The sequence below is a fragment of the Seriola lalandi genome, unplaced genomic scaffold (genome assembly GCF_002814215.2).
Source record: "Seriola lalandi dorsalis isolate HSWRI2012SDOR001 ecotype SW California unplaced genomic scaffold, Sedor1 jcf7180002054908, whole genome shotgun sequence".
NCBI classification, from domain to species: Eukaryota; Metazoa; Chordata; class Actinopteri; order Carangiformes; family Carangidae; genus Seriola; species Seriola lalandi.
The window spans coordinates 142207-154553 of record NW_019525460.1 but is presented as its reverse complement, the minus strand read 5'-3'; the positions used below and the strand labels follow the sequence as shown (position 1 = coordinate 154553).

General features: G+C 42.6%; 1 protein-coding gene across 1 annotated transcript in view; it reads left to right on the top strand.

The window, feature by feature from the left end:
• Window positions 1-11826, top strand: part of clybl (citrate lyase beta like) — a 58866-nt gene extending 47040 nt beyond the window's left edge. Inside the window, exons 4-8 of the mRNA XM_023430688.2 lie at window positions 1712-1813; window positions 3336-3429; window positions 4064-4231; window positions 8347-8471; window positions 9970-11826. Coding sequence (XP_023286456.1) covers window positions 1712-1813; window positions 3336-3429; window positions 4064-4231; window positions 8347-8471; window positions 9970-10065 — 585 coding nt within the window. The 3' untranslated portion in view covers window positions 10066-11826. The remainder of the gene's footprint in view (window positions 1-1711; window positions 1814-3335; window positions 3430-4063; window positions 4232-8346; window positions 8472-9969) is intronic.
• The last annotated feature ends 521 nt before the right edge of the window (window positions 11827-12347 follow it).

Sequence of the window (12347 nt, the reverse complement as noted above, 5' to 3'; positions counted from 1 at the left end):
GGGTGGGGGGGGTATTATGCTAAGCCCCCAGCGTTAGTTTTTATGTTGCCATAGCAGCCTTGCTCCCACAGGGTTGTGACCTCAGATGATTACAGTACAAAGCCTATTGGGTCTTGAAAACCTCTTTGAAGATGAAAAGTCTTTGATGGTTTGTATTTATGCAAATCTCTCAGATATGATTTATCCAACTGAGATTGAATGGAGAGATGATTAAAATTGCCCCTATTTTTGAAATCCTTCAATGGAGGCCCACTCTTTCAGTGTCGAGAACAAGAGTGGTGAGTGCGAGCGCGGGGGTTATTTTGCTCTTCATTTAGAAAAATAGCAGTGCTGTACCTGAGGTTATTTATATCTGTCTTTTTCCTGGTGTGTCAAAGAGGGAATGAGAGAAAGGAGAGGAAGGGGGGACATGGAGTTAGACATTTCTACTCTGAGCTTTTTTTTAACTCTCTTTTTTTTTTTTTTTTTAGGTCTGGCTTTGAAAGGAAATATCTGACGAAGGGGGCTTTTGTGTGTTTCCAGATGATAGATTTAGGAATTTGGGCTACCCCACTGGCAGTCCAGGGCTAGCTGTGAACTGGTCTGTTGGAAAAAATTGGAATGCTTTGGTCTTCAAAGAATTAAACTTGGTTTTAAAGCCCTACTTAGGTGAACTTGCATATTAGCAGGAGTCATGCAGAATAAAGGCCTCAGCAAAGTGTCACATCATACTCTGATTGTTGCTCCAGTCTCCCTGTTCCCTACCATGGAGGAGGAGGAGGAGGGGGTGGGCAAAACAGAATAATGTAGGAGTAAAACACACTCACAGAGATCCCAAATCTTGTTTCTTCTCCCCTTTTTTTTTCGGGTTTTTGTTTCTTCTTTGGTTTGCCGTGTGCATGCATGTGCTCGCACGTGCACGTGCGCATTTACATGAGTGCACACTCTCTCAGGGGAGCACATGCTGTAGCTGCGCAGAGCCTCAGAAGGAAGGTAGAGCAGAAGACTTCAGACGATGGGGGAACCCTGGTGATAATGTAAAATATTTCATTTCACTCGCTTTTGTTGCTGCTCTCCTGTGCTCGCTTTTCTTGCTATTTGAACCCTCATAGATGTGTCTCTGAATAAGGACTGCAGTGGGAACAGTGTAGGTAATAAAGGTGTCAAGATTCGTATCAAAAGTGAGTTTTTTTGAACAATAAGATTCCTTTTTTTTCTCCTCTGTCTGTCTTACCCCACAGTGGATTTTGAAAGATGTGTCATATCGTTTACCATTGTTACTGCTGAACATTTTTTCTTCCAGTTTTAAATTCACTTTGACAAAATCGTTCAGTATCCCAGTGTGAGCTTCCTGTTTTTCTCCTTCATATAACTAATAATGTGTTGATTTAATCTACTGAGGGCAGCACTGACACTTTACCACTAAAGAAAAGCAGGAACTTAAACAGAAATATGATCCTCTAAAACATGATGTTTTTCTTTAAGAACATTATCAAATGGATTCAAGCTGATCATGAGCCTTAAAAGCTATTTTTATAACAGCAAACGCCACAGAGAATATATGTGCTCAAAACAACGCTCAAAACATCTAATGAATGTGACGACTGTGATTGCACAAAGTAGTAAGAACAAATTAATTCATTGTGGTTATTTGGAGGTTTATTGTTTCCTATTCACAGAAACAGTGGGTGTTGTTAATGAGCTGCGCACGAGATTGTCCTTGTGTGTTAAGTTTGTTGACAGGTTTCAGCACAACTTGAAAGGACGGGCACTGACAGAACCCATTCGCCTGGTCACCTTTGTGGAAACCGCTGTGGGCCTGCTCAATTTTAAGGTAAATTACAAACAAAACCCCCCAAAAACTGCCTGCGTAAGACATTTTGCTGTTTCTCCATTGTTCACTTTAGATTAAAGACTGCATCAGCGAGCGGAGCACTCCACGTGTCCAAAATGAAAGGGATTCAAAGCTTTCGGACAGTCTCTCAAAATGAGCCTTTTGAGCCTTTTTTTTTTTTTTTTTTTTTTTTTTTTTGTTTCCTTTCTCTGTGACTGTCTGTCTGTGTGTGTCTCTCTCTATCCCTTTCCAGACACGCTGACATTTTTTAATTAGAACTGTTTTAATATCATCATAGTGGAAAAGTTCTTAATGATATTTTGGCAAGCATCAAAGCAGTTGCTGTTATAGTACAGCACGACCTTCAGCTACATGGGGAAAAGGGCATGGTTTTCAGCATTTGGGGAGAAACAAGCTGTCCTTCCTTCTTTTGATTTGTCGTTTAGTTCCCCACTCTAATTCTGTGACTGTTTGTGGTGGTGAGGGTGTGTGTGTGTGTGTGTGTGTGTGTGTGCATGTGTGTTTTGATGACAGGGGGTGCGTCTGTGTGCTTTCTTGAGAACACCCTGTATCTTTGCCCAGACTGAACCCCAGGTTGAGCATGAAAGCATGAAAAAAATCGCTCTGGCACAGCTAGTGGTGAAATTAATTTGGAGGCCAACAAAAGCAGGAGACGTGTTCTTATTGTTTCACACTCTTCAACACAGACAATCACATTCCAGATTTATTTTTTTTATTTTATTTTTTTTCAAATTTTGCATTCCTTAGTGGATAATACTTGTGGCCAGTAGCTCATCTGAGCAGTAGGGCTTGTTATTATTTGTTATTTTTTGACATTTTTCAGTACATGTATCAATACGATTTCAACATCTCTCTTTGAAAAACACGAACCAAATTTCCTGCAAAATAATTTTTTTTCCCACTTAACAAATGAAAACAGACATCTGTAATTAATGTCTTAACACAAAGTAGCTGTACACTTTGCATTACAGTCTCTAATAAGCCAAAATAACGTTTAAATCGGGTAATATGTGGTTGTAAAGTAAGCAAACAAAGCTAAAAGTCTGAGTTAAACAGGCAGCTCTGTACTTGACAGGATATACACTTTACTGCTATGGTTCTCAAAACGTATTGAACACCTTCATAACAGAGTGCCTTGGGCCAGTTCCGAACTGTGATGGTTTTGCTGTCATGTATGTATCCTGTATGTGTCTGCAGATGACATATTTAGTGGGTTAGTACATTAATGTCAGTCTTTATGGAAAGAAAGCTGGAATGAAAGTTAGCTTCTGATAGATATGGATTTATTGGGACATTTGTTACAGATAATTTAATGTGTTGATGTCTGTTCTGGATGCTTTTTTCTGCCTGCAAAGGAATCCCAGTTTGTTTGAACTACTATATTATAATTAGATTTACTCAGCAGTATTTATGCCAAGATGTCCAACATTTTTTTCCCTCTTTGCATCCGTGTCACTTTCGTCAGCCTGTATTATGCTAATTGTACGTCTCTTCTCTCCAGGCGGTGTGCGAGGAAATCCGTCGCCTTGCTCCCAGGGCTGGTCTTCACCATGACGGCGTGGTGTTTGGCTCTGATGACTTCTGTGCCAGCATAGGTAGCTGCTACACCTTCTGCTTGACCTCCTCTGTCTTTGTTTGCCACAATTGTGCTGCTCCCTCTTGCTCCCGCAGGAGTTGTGGCGTAGACCCAACAGATTGTATTGCATAGTAAAATCCAAAAGTTTAATGGCCAGTGTGTAGATACAGAACAGGTCACTCACTCTTTGCGTGTTTTTTATAAATACATAGACGACTGCAGGGAAGTATTTACAAATGTACTATTTTTTGTAGGATGATTTGTGGATGTAGTAGAAATTGAGGTGTCCTGAAATAATAAATCAGATGGAAGTGAAGACACCGAGTCCATTATATTCTATATCAGTACAGCTCAGAGGCAACCATTAGAAACACGCATTTTCCATGGCCATGACATATACAGTGAACTGAATTTATCAGCAAAATCCAGAGATTTGAGCTGACGGCCAGGAAGGTTTACATATTCTCTCATGACAGAAGAAACATTCAAATGCCAGATTTGGCTGTGTAGTTTGATATGAAAAGAAGAGAGACTGACATAACCTCCTCTCACCCTCAGCTTATTTCATTGAACATCAGCTTGCGTCTCTGAGATTGTGACTGACATGTGACCTAGTGTGCATGCTGTGTGGTAACCCCATCATTTTCCTGTAGGTGCCACGCGGACTAAGGATGCCAGGGAGCTCCTTTACGCCAGGCAGAAGGTGGTCGTGACCACCAAAGCATTCGGGCTGCAGGCTATCGACCTGGTCTACATCGACTACAAAGATGTGGAAGGGCTGAGGCGGCAGGCCAGAGAGGGAGCTCTCATGGGCTTCACAGGTGAGCATCCTCACTTTCTGCATCTGAAACGTGCCCCTGTTCCATTCAGCAACATCCCTGATCTCAACACGTCTGTGTTTGTTTTCCAGTCAGAGTCTGTATTATATTCTTCACTCCTCCCTGTGGCACAGTCACAGACTTCCCTCAACTTTCTGTTGCAAGCAGCATTCAGACTATAACTGCTCCTTCCCTCTGTTACTGTGTTTTGCTCTTCTCTCTCGTTCCAAATGAAAATATGAAATGAGTTGGTTGATAAATTATTTTACCTTTTTAAAATATTGCATAAACTGTGCGGATTCAGAACATCGCCTGGCTTTTCATTTGTTGTTTGGAATATACTTGTATTGCACATCGTATTGACGATCTGACCTCAAAATGAACATTTTGCCTGTGGCTGCTTGTCTTTGTCTTTTTTTTAGCCCTTTCAGTGCTGCTGAAGTGAATTGTGAACAAAACTGCAGTCATAAATGCTTGTCTGACATTTCAGACTGCCATGAGTGGTGTGTGTCTGCACCGGTGTATGTGTGCATACCTGCTCGTATGCAAATGTGTAAGTGTGTGCAAGTATGATTAAAGGGAGTTATTAGCAAAGTGTGGTAGCATCTACTTTAACAGCGTGCTGTGTATGTGTGTAGCCAGGCAACGCTTTCAGAATGTGTGTCTGTGTGTTTGTGTGTGTTGTGTGTTTGTGTGTGTGTCTGTGTTTCTGTGCCCCGCCGGCTGCATGGAACAGACCACAGAAGGCAGGACAGCCTTTTCCAAAGTGGATATTTGACTCATTTTTTTCCCTCCAACGCAGATGATACGTCCTGGTATTTTCACCCCTTGAAATCTGATAAATTCAAAATGAGACGTTTTTCCTGTGGTGTAAAACCACATCAACTACATTTCATAGTATACTGTTTTGTTAACTATGCTGTAATGTTTCTTATAATTTGTCTTCCAATGTGGTATCACTGGAGAACACAACAGTGTCAGGCTTTAGTCAGCTCTCGCACCTCACAGAAATGGAGAAAAATCGGCACTTGGCTCAAAATCCTAAAATCCCTGAGCACACTCTCCATGTTGCACCGGCCCAGACACACGTGTTACCTGCACTTCACATCATCAAAACATCTTGTAGGTGAGCCTCTTGCTGTCTCATACAGAAACTGATTTTCCAGGTGACCTCATTTGCCACCTCTATTCTCTGGTGTTGCAGGCTTGTGTGTGTGTGTGTGTGTGTGTGTGTGTGTTTATATCAGAATTACTCGGCTCTTTTCATGTAACCTAACATTTGTCTTTTTTGCAGTTCTATAATAGCATTTTTACCCAGTGAAACATGACAGTTTGCTTAATATGTTTAGCACGGGGAGGGGGTCCTAAAATGAATGCCAATATTTTAAATATAATGTTTTCTTCTGTTAATACTTGTGCAAATAGAAGTTGATCAAAGAAAGCACGCAGTGTTGTTTACATGTGGTAAAAGCTAATGAAGGGAAGCAGCCGCTTGATGAAATAAATGGGTTAGATTTGATATGGAAAGCACCATTCAAAGCACTGGATTAGTGGCTTACAAGCCATGGGCACTCTGTGCAGTATAATCTTAGTAGCTATTACTGGCCCGAATGTGCTTAAGCAATAATAAGGTGCAGCCAAAAGCTTCTACCTGCGCAGTAATTGACCTTGGCACTACCTAAGCCGCATACAGCACCCATTAGCACTGAGGACACTGAGAACGCACTGGTGAAACACAAAACACAAGTACCCGGCACTTCTTGCTGGCAAACAGGACGGTGTGAAGGCAAAATCCTGCAAAACACTGACATCAAATCTGTGGAGGAGGACTGTAATTAATTAGGAGATTTAATAGTGCAGCGTCTTCCCTTTATAAGCACCTTGTTTTATGAACTATAAACTGTGCACTTTTGAATTAATGATCCCAGTAAATATGTTTGCCTCCCAGAAAATATAAAACGGTTCCACAAAATTCTCTGCTTTCAGGGACCATGTTTCACTTCCATCCCCGGGACCCTGCCCATCATTCGCCTGAGAGCACTTTGCTAAATAGCAATCCTCCAATGAGATGCCGGCACCACATGGCAGGCCAGGATTGGCTGGAGGGCATGAATGATGCATTTTAAGAGAACCAATGGGTTGTAACTGGAGGGCACCTGAATCACCCTGTTTGTTTCTTCGCTCTGTCATTCTCCTGTTGTCCTACACACACACACACACACACACACACATGCAGACACACGTACAGAGAGACCCCCTTACAGTATATTTAAGCCTGCCAGTTTCAGTGTAGAAACATGCTCTTGTCTTCAGCCCAAAAGTAAAACAGGTGGCAGAGGAGGGAATACACACTCCTCTTGCTTCATTCCTCATAGAAAGCAACACACACACACACACACACACACACACACACCGAGGTTGTTGAGTTGAAACAGAATACACAATATCCACATAGAAAACATAGGAGACCCGGAATACTCTTCTGATTTAAATACCTCCGACAAGGTGATGCACAGGCACGCGCACAAAAACTCACTCACACAAACATATGCACACACACTCTCACACTCATCTCCAGTGTGGCCCTGGGGAGTCCTCAGGCTGTTTGTCCAACAGAAAATGTGCAGTTACAGTCTGTCTGCTTCACACAAACAAACGCGCATCAGCAATCATGCATTCGTAATGACACACACACACACACACACACACACACACACACAAACTGGCTCTTGAACATATTTTGTAGCGTGCACACATCCCTTAAAGGTATCTATTTAAATTGCCGTTTATGAATTATGTTCTCTTGACAGTAATTGCTGGAGCACTTAACTACAGCGTGTTGATTGTGTAACTGTGGTGTGTGTTTTTCTGAGGTTAACTGGGGTGAGCGGAGCTGGATGAAGGGAGTGGATTCTCTCCTCCCCCTTTCCTCCCCTGTCTCGCCTCTCCTCTTCTCCTCCTCTCCGCTCCTTGCCTCTCCTCTTCTCCCCCCCCCGCCCCATCTCCTCTTCTCCTCCTCTCTCCTGGGCCAAATTTTTTTTTTTTTTTTTGCTCGTGCAGCCCGCCTGCTCAGCCACCTTGAAGGATTTGTTGTCGGCGACAGAGCTAAGCCCTAAAGTGTCGAGTTCCTGCTGGCTGCCGCTGAGCCGTCGTTCTCACCAGACGTTTCATAACCTTAACTTATCACTACAAGTTTGATCTGCAAATGTACACGGGATTATGTCTGTGGCGTTCGCCCACATTTAACTGAGAGGGAGTGGGAGTGGGAGGGGGGGTGAAGATTGTGCCAGAGCCTTAACTCCATGTTGGGCTTCTGTTTCAGTTGGATACAAGATGTCATTTCTGAAATTGTCTGAGGGAAGGTGTGCCAATACTGAAATATTGGTGTATACTAAACATAGAAATCACATAGAACCAATATAGAAATGTATGTATAGAAAAGACAATGATTTTCTTATTATTTACTTGTTCAGTTTTTGGAATGAATAAAATCAAATTGGTTTGTTGTTTGTTTGCGGAATTACAGGTGTTTGGTTTTGTGTGATCTCCTTGGCATTTAAAAAAAAAAATTATTTACTTGACTGTGTGTGTGTGCGTGTGTGTGTGCGCACGTGCGTGCGTTTGTGTGTGTGCTGTTCTAGTTAACTTCTGTCGCACATCGAAGTCTAACTAAGCGTTCAGCAAAGTCTCTCCTTGACAGCGGGGCTGCAAGGAGACAGCAGACACTCAGTATCCTTCATGATGTCACGATGTCCCTCTGACTCACTTCGGTGGCACTGAACATACTGACACATGTACTCACATATGGTTTAGTCTTCTGCATTTCCTGTTACTCTTGTCTCGTTTCTCTGTGTGTTGTTATTGCTCTCTCTAACGGGGATAAAGTGCCAGCAGCAGTCCCTCTCTCATGCTCAGACTTTTTCTTTTTTTCCATCCAGTTCTGTACAGAACAGTTTTCATTTGAAACGATTTCTTGTTGTTATTATATGGGAGGGTGATTAATAGCTCTGTGCCAACAAGTAAAAACATTGTTTTTTCATTTATTTAAATTCCACTTTGTGTGTGTGTGTGTGGTGTGTGTGCTGTGTGTGTGTGTGTGTGTGTGTGTGTGTGTGTAGGTAAACAGGTTATCCACCCAGGGCAGGTCCAGGCTGTACAGGAAGAGTTCTCCCCCAGTCAGGAGAGGGTCCAGTGGGCAAAAGAGCTGATTGCAGATTTTGACCAACATCAGAAGGAGGGCAAGGTAACGTTAACATCCTCTTCCAAAAGATAATTTTTTTTTTTTAGAATTTAAATATTAATTTTAGCCTCTCTCTTGTAGTAATATTTAGGTCTAAAATATATAAACATTAGCTCATTGCTGAGACAATTTATGAACAAACTCCAGGAATAAAAAGGAGTTTTATATCACCATGTATAACTTGAAAGACAGTTGTATTATTTGCCTTAAATTTCACTTTGTATGCAACTGCAGAAAACTCAGAAATACCTACAGCTGACTTGCTGTTACAGTTTGTTCGCAGTTGTTTACTGGATATTTCCAGTTATTTAACTGAGGCTACTACCTCATTTAAATGTTACTTTAATTCTCAAATAGAAGAATCAATTTCTCCCCAAATCAGTTAGAGGAAACACTGACCTCACAAAACATTTTTGTAAATCCTGTCACAAATTTAGAGGCGGGGAGAGACCCTAAATAATCTACAGGATTTTTTTTTTTGTATACAAAACTTTCTCAAGTGTGTGTGTGTGTGTGTGTGTGTGTGTGCGCGCGCGCGCGTGTCTCCAGCATTATTCAGTATCTGTGCTGACTGTGTGTGGAGATGACAGGGGTCTTTCTCCGCTCCGAGACTCAGACTGTTCCTTTGTGTATCCTCTCACACACCTCTGTAGTTCCAAAGAATACATACTGTACACCCCTGGGTGACTCTCAGAGACATCATAGGAGATGGAGGGGGGGAGCTGGGCAAATTAAGTGTACAATATTATTGTTCCTAATTTAGTGCATGGTTGGATCCTGTGTGTTGAGCTCTGTGGGCTATCTGCTGAGGTAATACACAATCTGCCCACACCTCTCTCCCTGCCAGGGCTGCTCCGACTAAGCATCGCCCGAGGGATTCATATCCTACCCATCCCTCTGCCGTGGTGTGTGTGTGTGTGTGTGTGTGTGTGTGTGTGTGTGTGTGTGTGTGTGTGTGTGTGTGTGTAATGGTTTGAACAGTGAGCAGGGTCAGTCTCTTTGTCTTACAACACGACAGGTGCTTGCTTTTCATAATTCTCACCTCTAGACATTGACTATATGGACCTGAGGTTTCTGGAGGTTTTTTTTTTCATGGCACTGTTCAATGACACTTTACCTGATGTGTCAAAGTAGTATTTTCTTCCAGTAGATTTTACAATTCAAACATTTTCTTTACTGAATTACATTTACCTCTGCAACATCCTGTTTGCGGCTTTGTTTCATAGAATTTATGACAGATGTACAAGTCAGAAATTCACACTTTTTATGCTACATCCTAACACACACACAAACACACACACATACACACACACATACACACACACACACACACACAATATGTGTGTTATGATTTCTCTCATAAAGTGGTGTGTTATGTTTTTTTTTTTTCACACAGTAATCTACTTCCTGTGTCTGCCAAACATTCAACGTGCAGTTACTGTGACTGCCTGGTCTAACGTTTCGCTCTCTCTGCTCTCGTTTCTGTTGCAAACCTGTGCAGGGTGCGTTCACCTTCCGCGGCAGCATGATTGACATGCCCTCGCTGAAGCAGGCGCAGAACATCATAGCGCTCTCCAACGCGGTGCCAGAGAAATAACAAGAATCCGGAGAGGAGACGGGAGGAACCGCACGGCAAACGGAAATGCTGCAGGTTCTCATGACAAAAAGCAGAAGTTGAAAAAACAAATTAACTTTGTTGCCTGACACAAGAGAACAGTGGGAATTTTGGTTTTAATTCAAGGTTTTAATCATTGTTGAAATATTTTCATTGAATTAATTTGTCATGGCAGTTTCAGTGAAGTTTTACTGTCACTGTACCCTGGGATGTGTTCAACAAAACAAACTCTGCACATAGCGAGGAACAACGGCAAACCTTTGGAAGCCGAGTGTGGAGGATTATTGCCCTGAGTGGACACTTTCTTGGCACTCTCTGCAGTGTGTGTGCCATCATGTCACTCTCCCGTGTGTGTGTGTGTGTGTGTGTGTGTGTGTGTGTGTGTGTGTGTGTGTGCGTGTGCGTGTGTGTGCCCATGCCTCCCATCTCTCCTAGGTCGTGATGAATGCTCTCTCATCTCCACGGTCCAGGCAGCTGGGCGAAAGGGTAAACAAACACAACAAGCCACTGTTGTGGCTCTATTCACTGGGCCCCAGTCTTCCAGTCAGGCCTCAGCCCCCTGCTCAGGGCCTGACTCACAAACATCAAGGTCCCGCTCACTGGAAAAAAAAAAAAGCCACAGATGGAAGTGCGTAAACTCACGATTTAGCGTTTTTGTGTCCGTCTCCTTAGTAAAGACACGCAGCTCACTCTGTGGCAGCTGTGAGCCTGTGGTCTTGATGGAGAAGGCGTGTGGCGTCAGACACACCATGACCTGTACGAAAAATAAACACCGCACACATACACACGCTGCAGCGGGATTCTCCACCTGAGCTCTCATTTACCACAACCGCTTCAACTCGGATTTTTCAAGCTATTGTCTCTAGTGAGTTCCCTTCATTTTATCAACAATGATAAATGGTCACATTCATAGAAATGACCTCCTGGACGAGTTCAGTAAAGTAGTTTGTTGTACTGTCACAAATGAAAGTAACAAAGGGGCTCTGTGGAGCGCCTGTGCACATCTGACTTCCAGAGACAGTGAAGTGGGTGTGATGTTGGAGTGAGACAGATTAGAGGCCATGTTGCTCCAGCAGACCAGGACCGAGGCTTTGTCTCTCTGACTGTGGATGGGAGGATAATTGGGGGGGTGTTGAATGGTTAATAGTGCCATTGGTGACCATGGTAATGAAAGGCACCATACCTCCCCTACCCACCTCATCCACTCATCTTTCTCTCTCTCTCTCTCTCTCTCCTTCTCTCCCACTCTCTCTCTCTCTCCCTCACCTACTGTATGATCTATTGTGTCTGGGGCAGGACTGTGGTCTGTGCCAGGCCAGGCCAGACAAAAAGATCGAAACCACTCCTGCGCCCGGCCAAAGACTCGAACAGTAAGCTGTCTCTTTGGCATTTGGCCACATGTTTCTCTCACCCCTGGCTCACTTTTTCTGTCGTGAATTTACATGCGGCTTGTTTGTTTGTTTTTCACCCAAACTACTATTACGCCCCGAGGTCGGTGGATAAAACTGCTATTATGGATTACTTTGATTGAATGAATCCACACACTGTATTTGGGCAGAGCCATTTTGTGACGGTCTGCAGAATAGATGCAATATCTTGAACTTGGATCAAGTAAATGGTAAAATATTTAAGAGATGTTTCGACTGCTTGTCACTCATAGAATGTGAGTAGTGTGTACTATTGCTGAAATGATAATATATCCTGTTTTTGTTTTGTCATTAAAGCTATGAGGATGAAACTTTACTGTGACTTTTTAAATTTAATTTATCATTTGTTGCAGCTAAATCTTGTTGCAGTCCAATCTGAAAAAAGTCAACTTTAATTCTTGCATGAATAACTTAAAGTACTGTCAGAGTTGTATTTTATTTGATCAAATAATTAAATATGAATTTGACCTATTTCTTTGGAATATATTTTCAAATTAAAGAAAAATAGCTTTTGTCAGATTTTTTTTTTTTTTTTTCAACATTTAATACTTTTACATTAAAATGATATTTCCGTTTTTAAAGTTCTGACCCCTCAAATGTTTCACAGAAGAATTCAGAGAGGCCTTGTTAGTGGAGCAGCACTGAAAGGCTGCACAGAGTCATTCACTTTCACATGGTTGTGAATATCCGGCTCTCAGAGCTGAACACAGGCTCCCTGGTAGCGGTGGAGGAGACCAGTCTGATGGGGCAACTTGGCTTTTCCAAGCTGCTCTGCACCAACAGGTGTCCCCCCACAGACAGGAAGGGAGATCTCAAAGTGGAGGAAGCAGCTCAGGG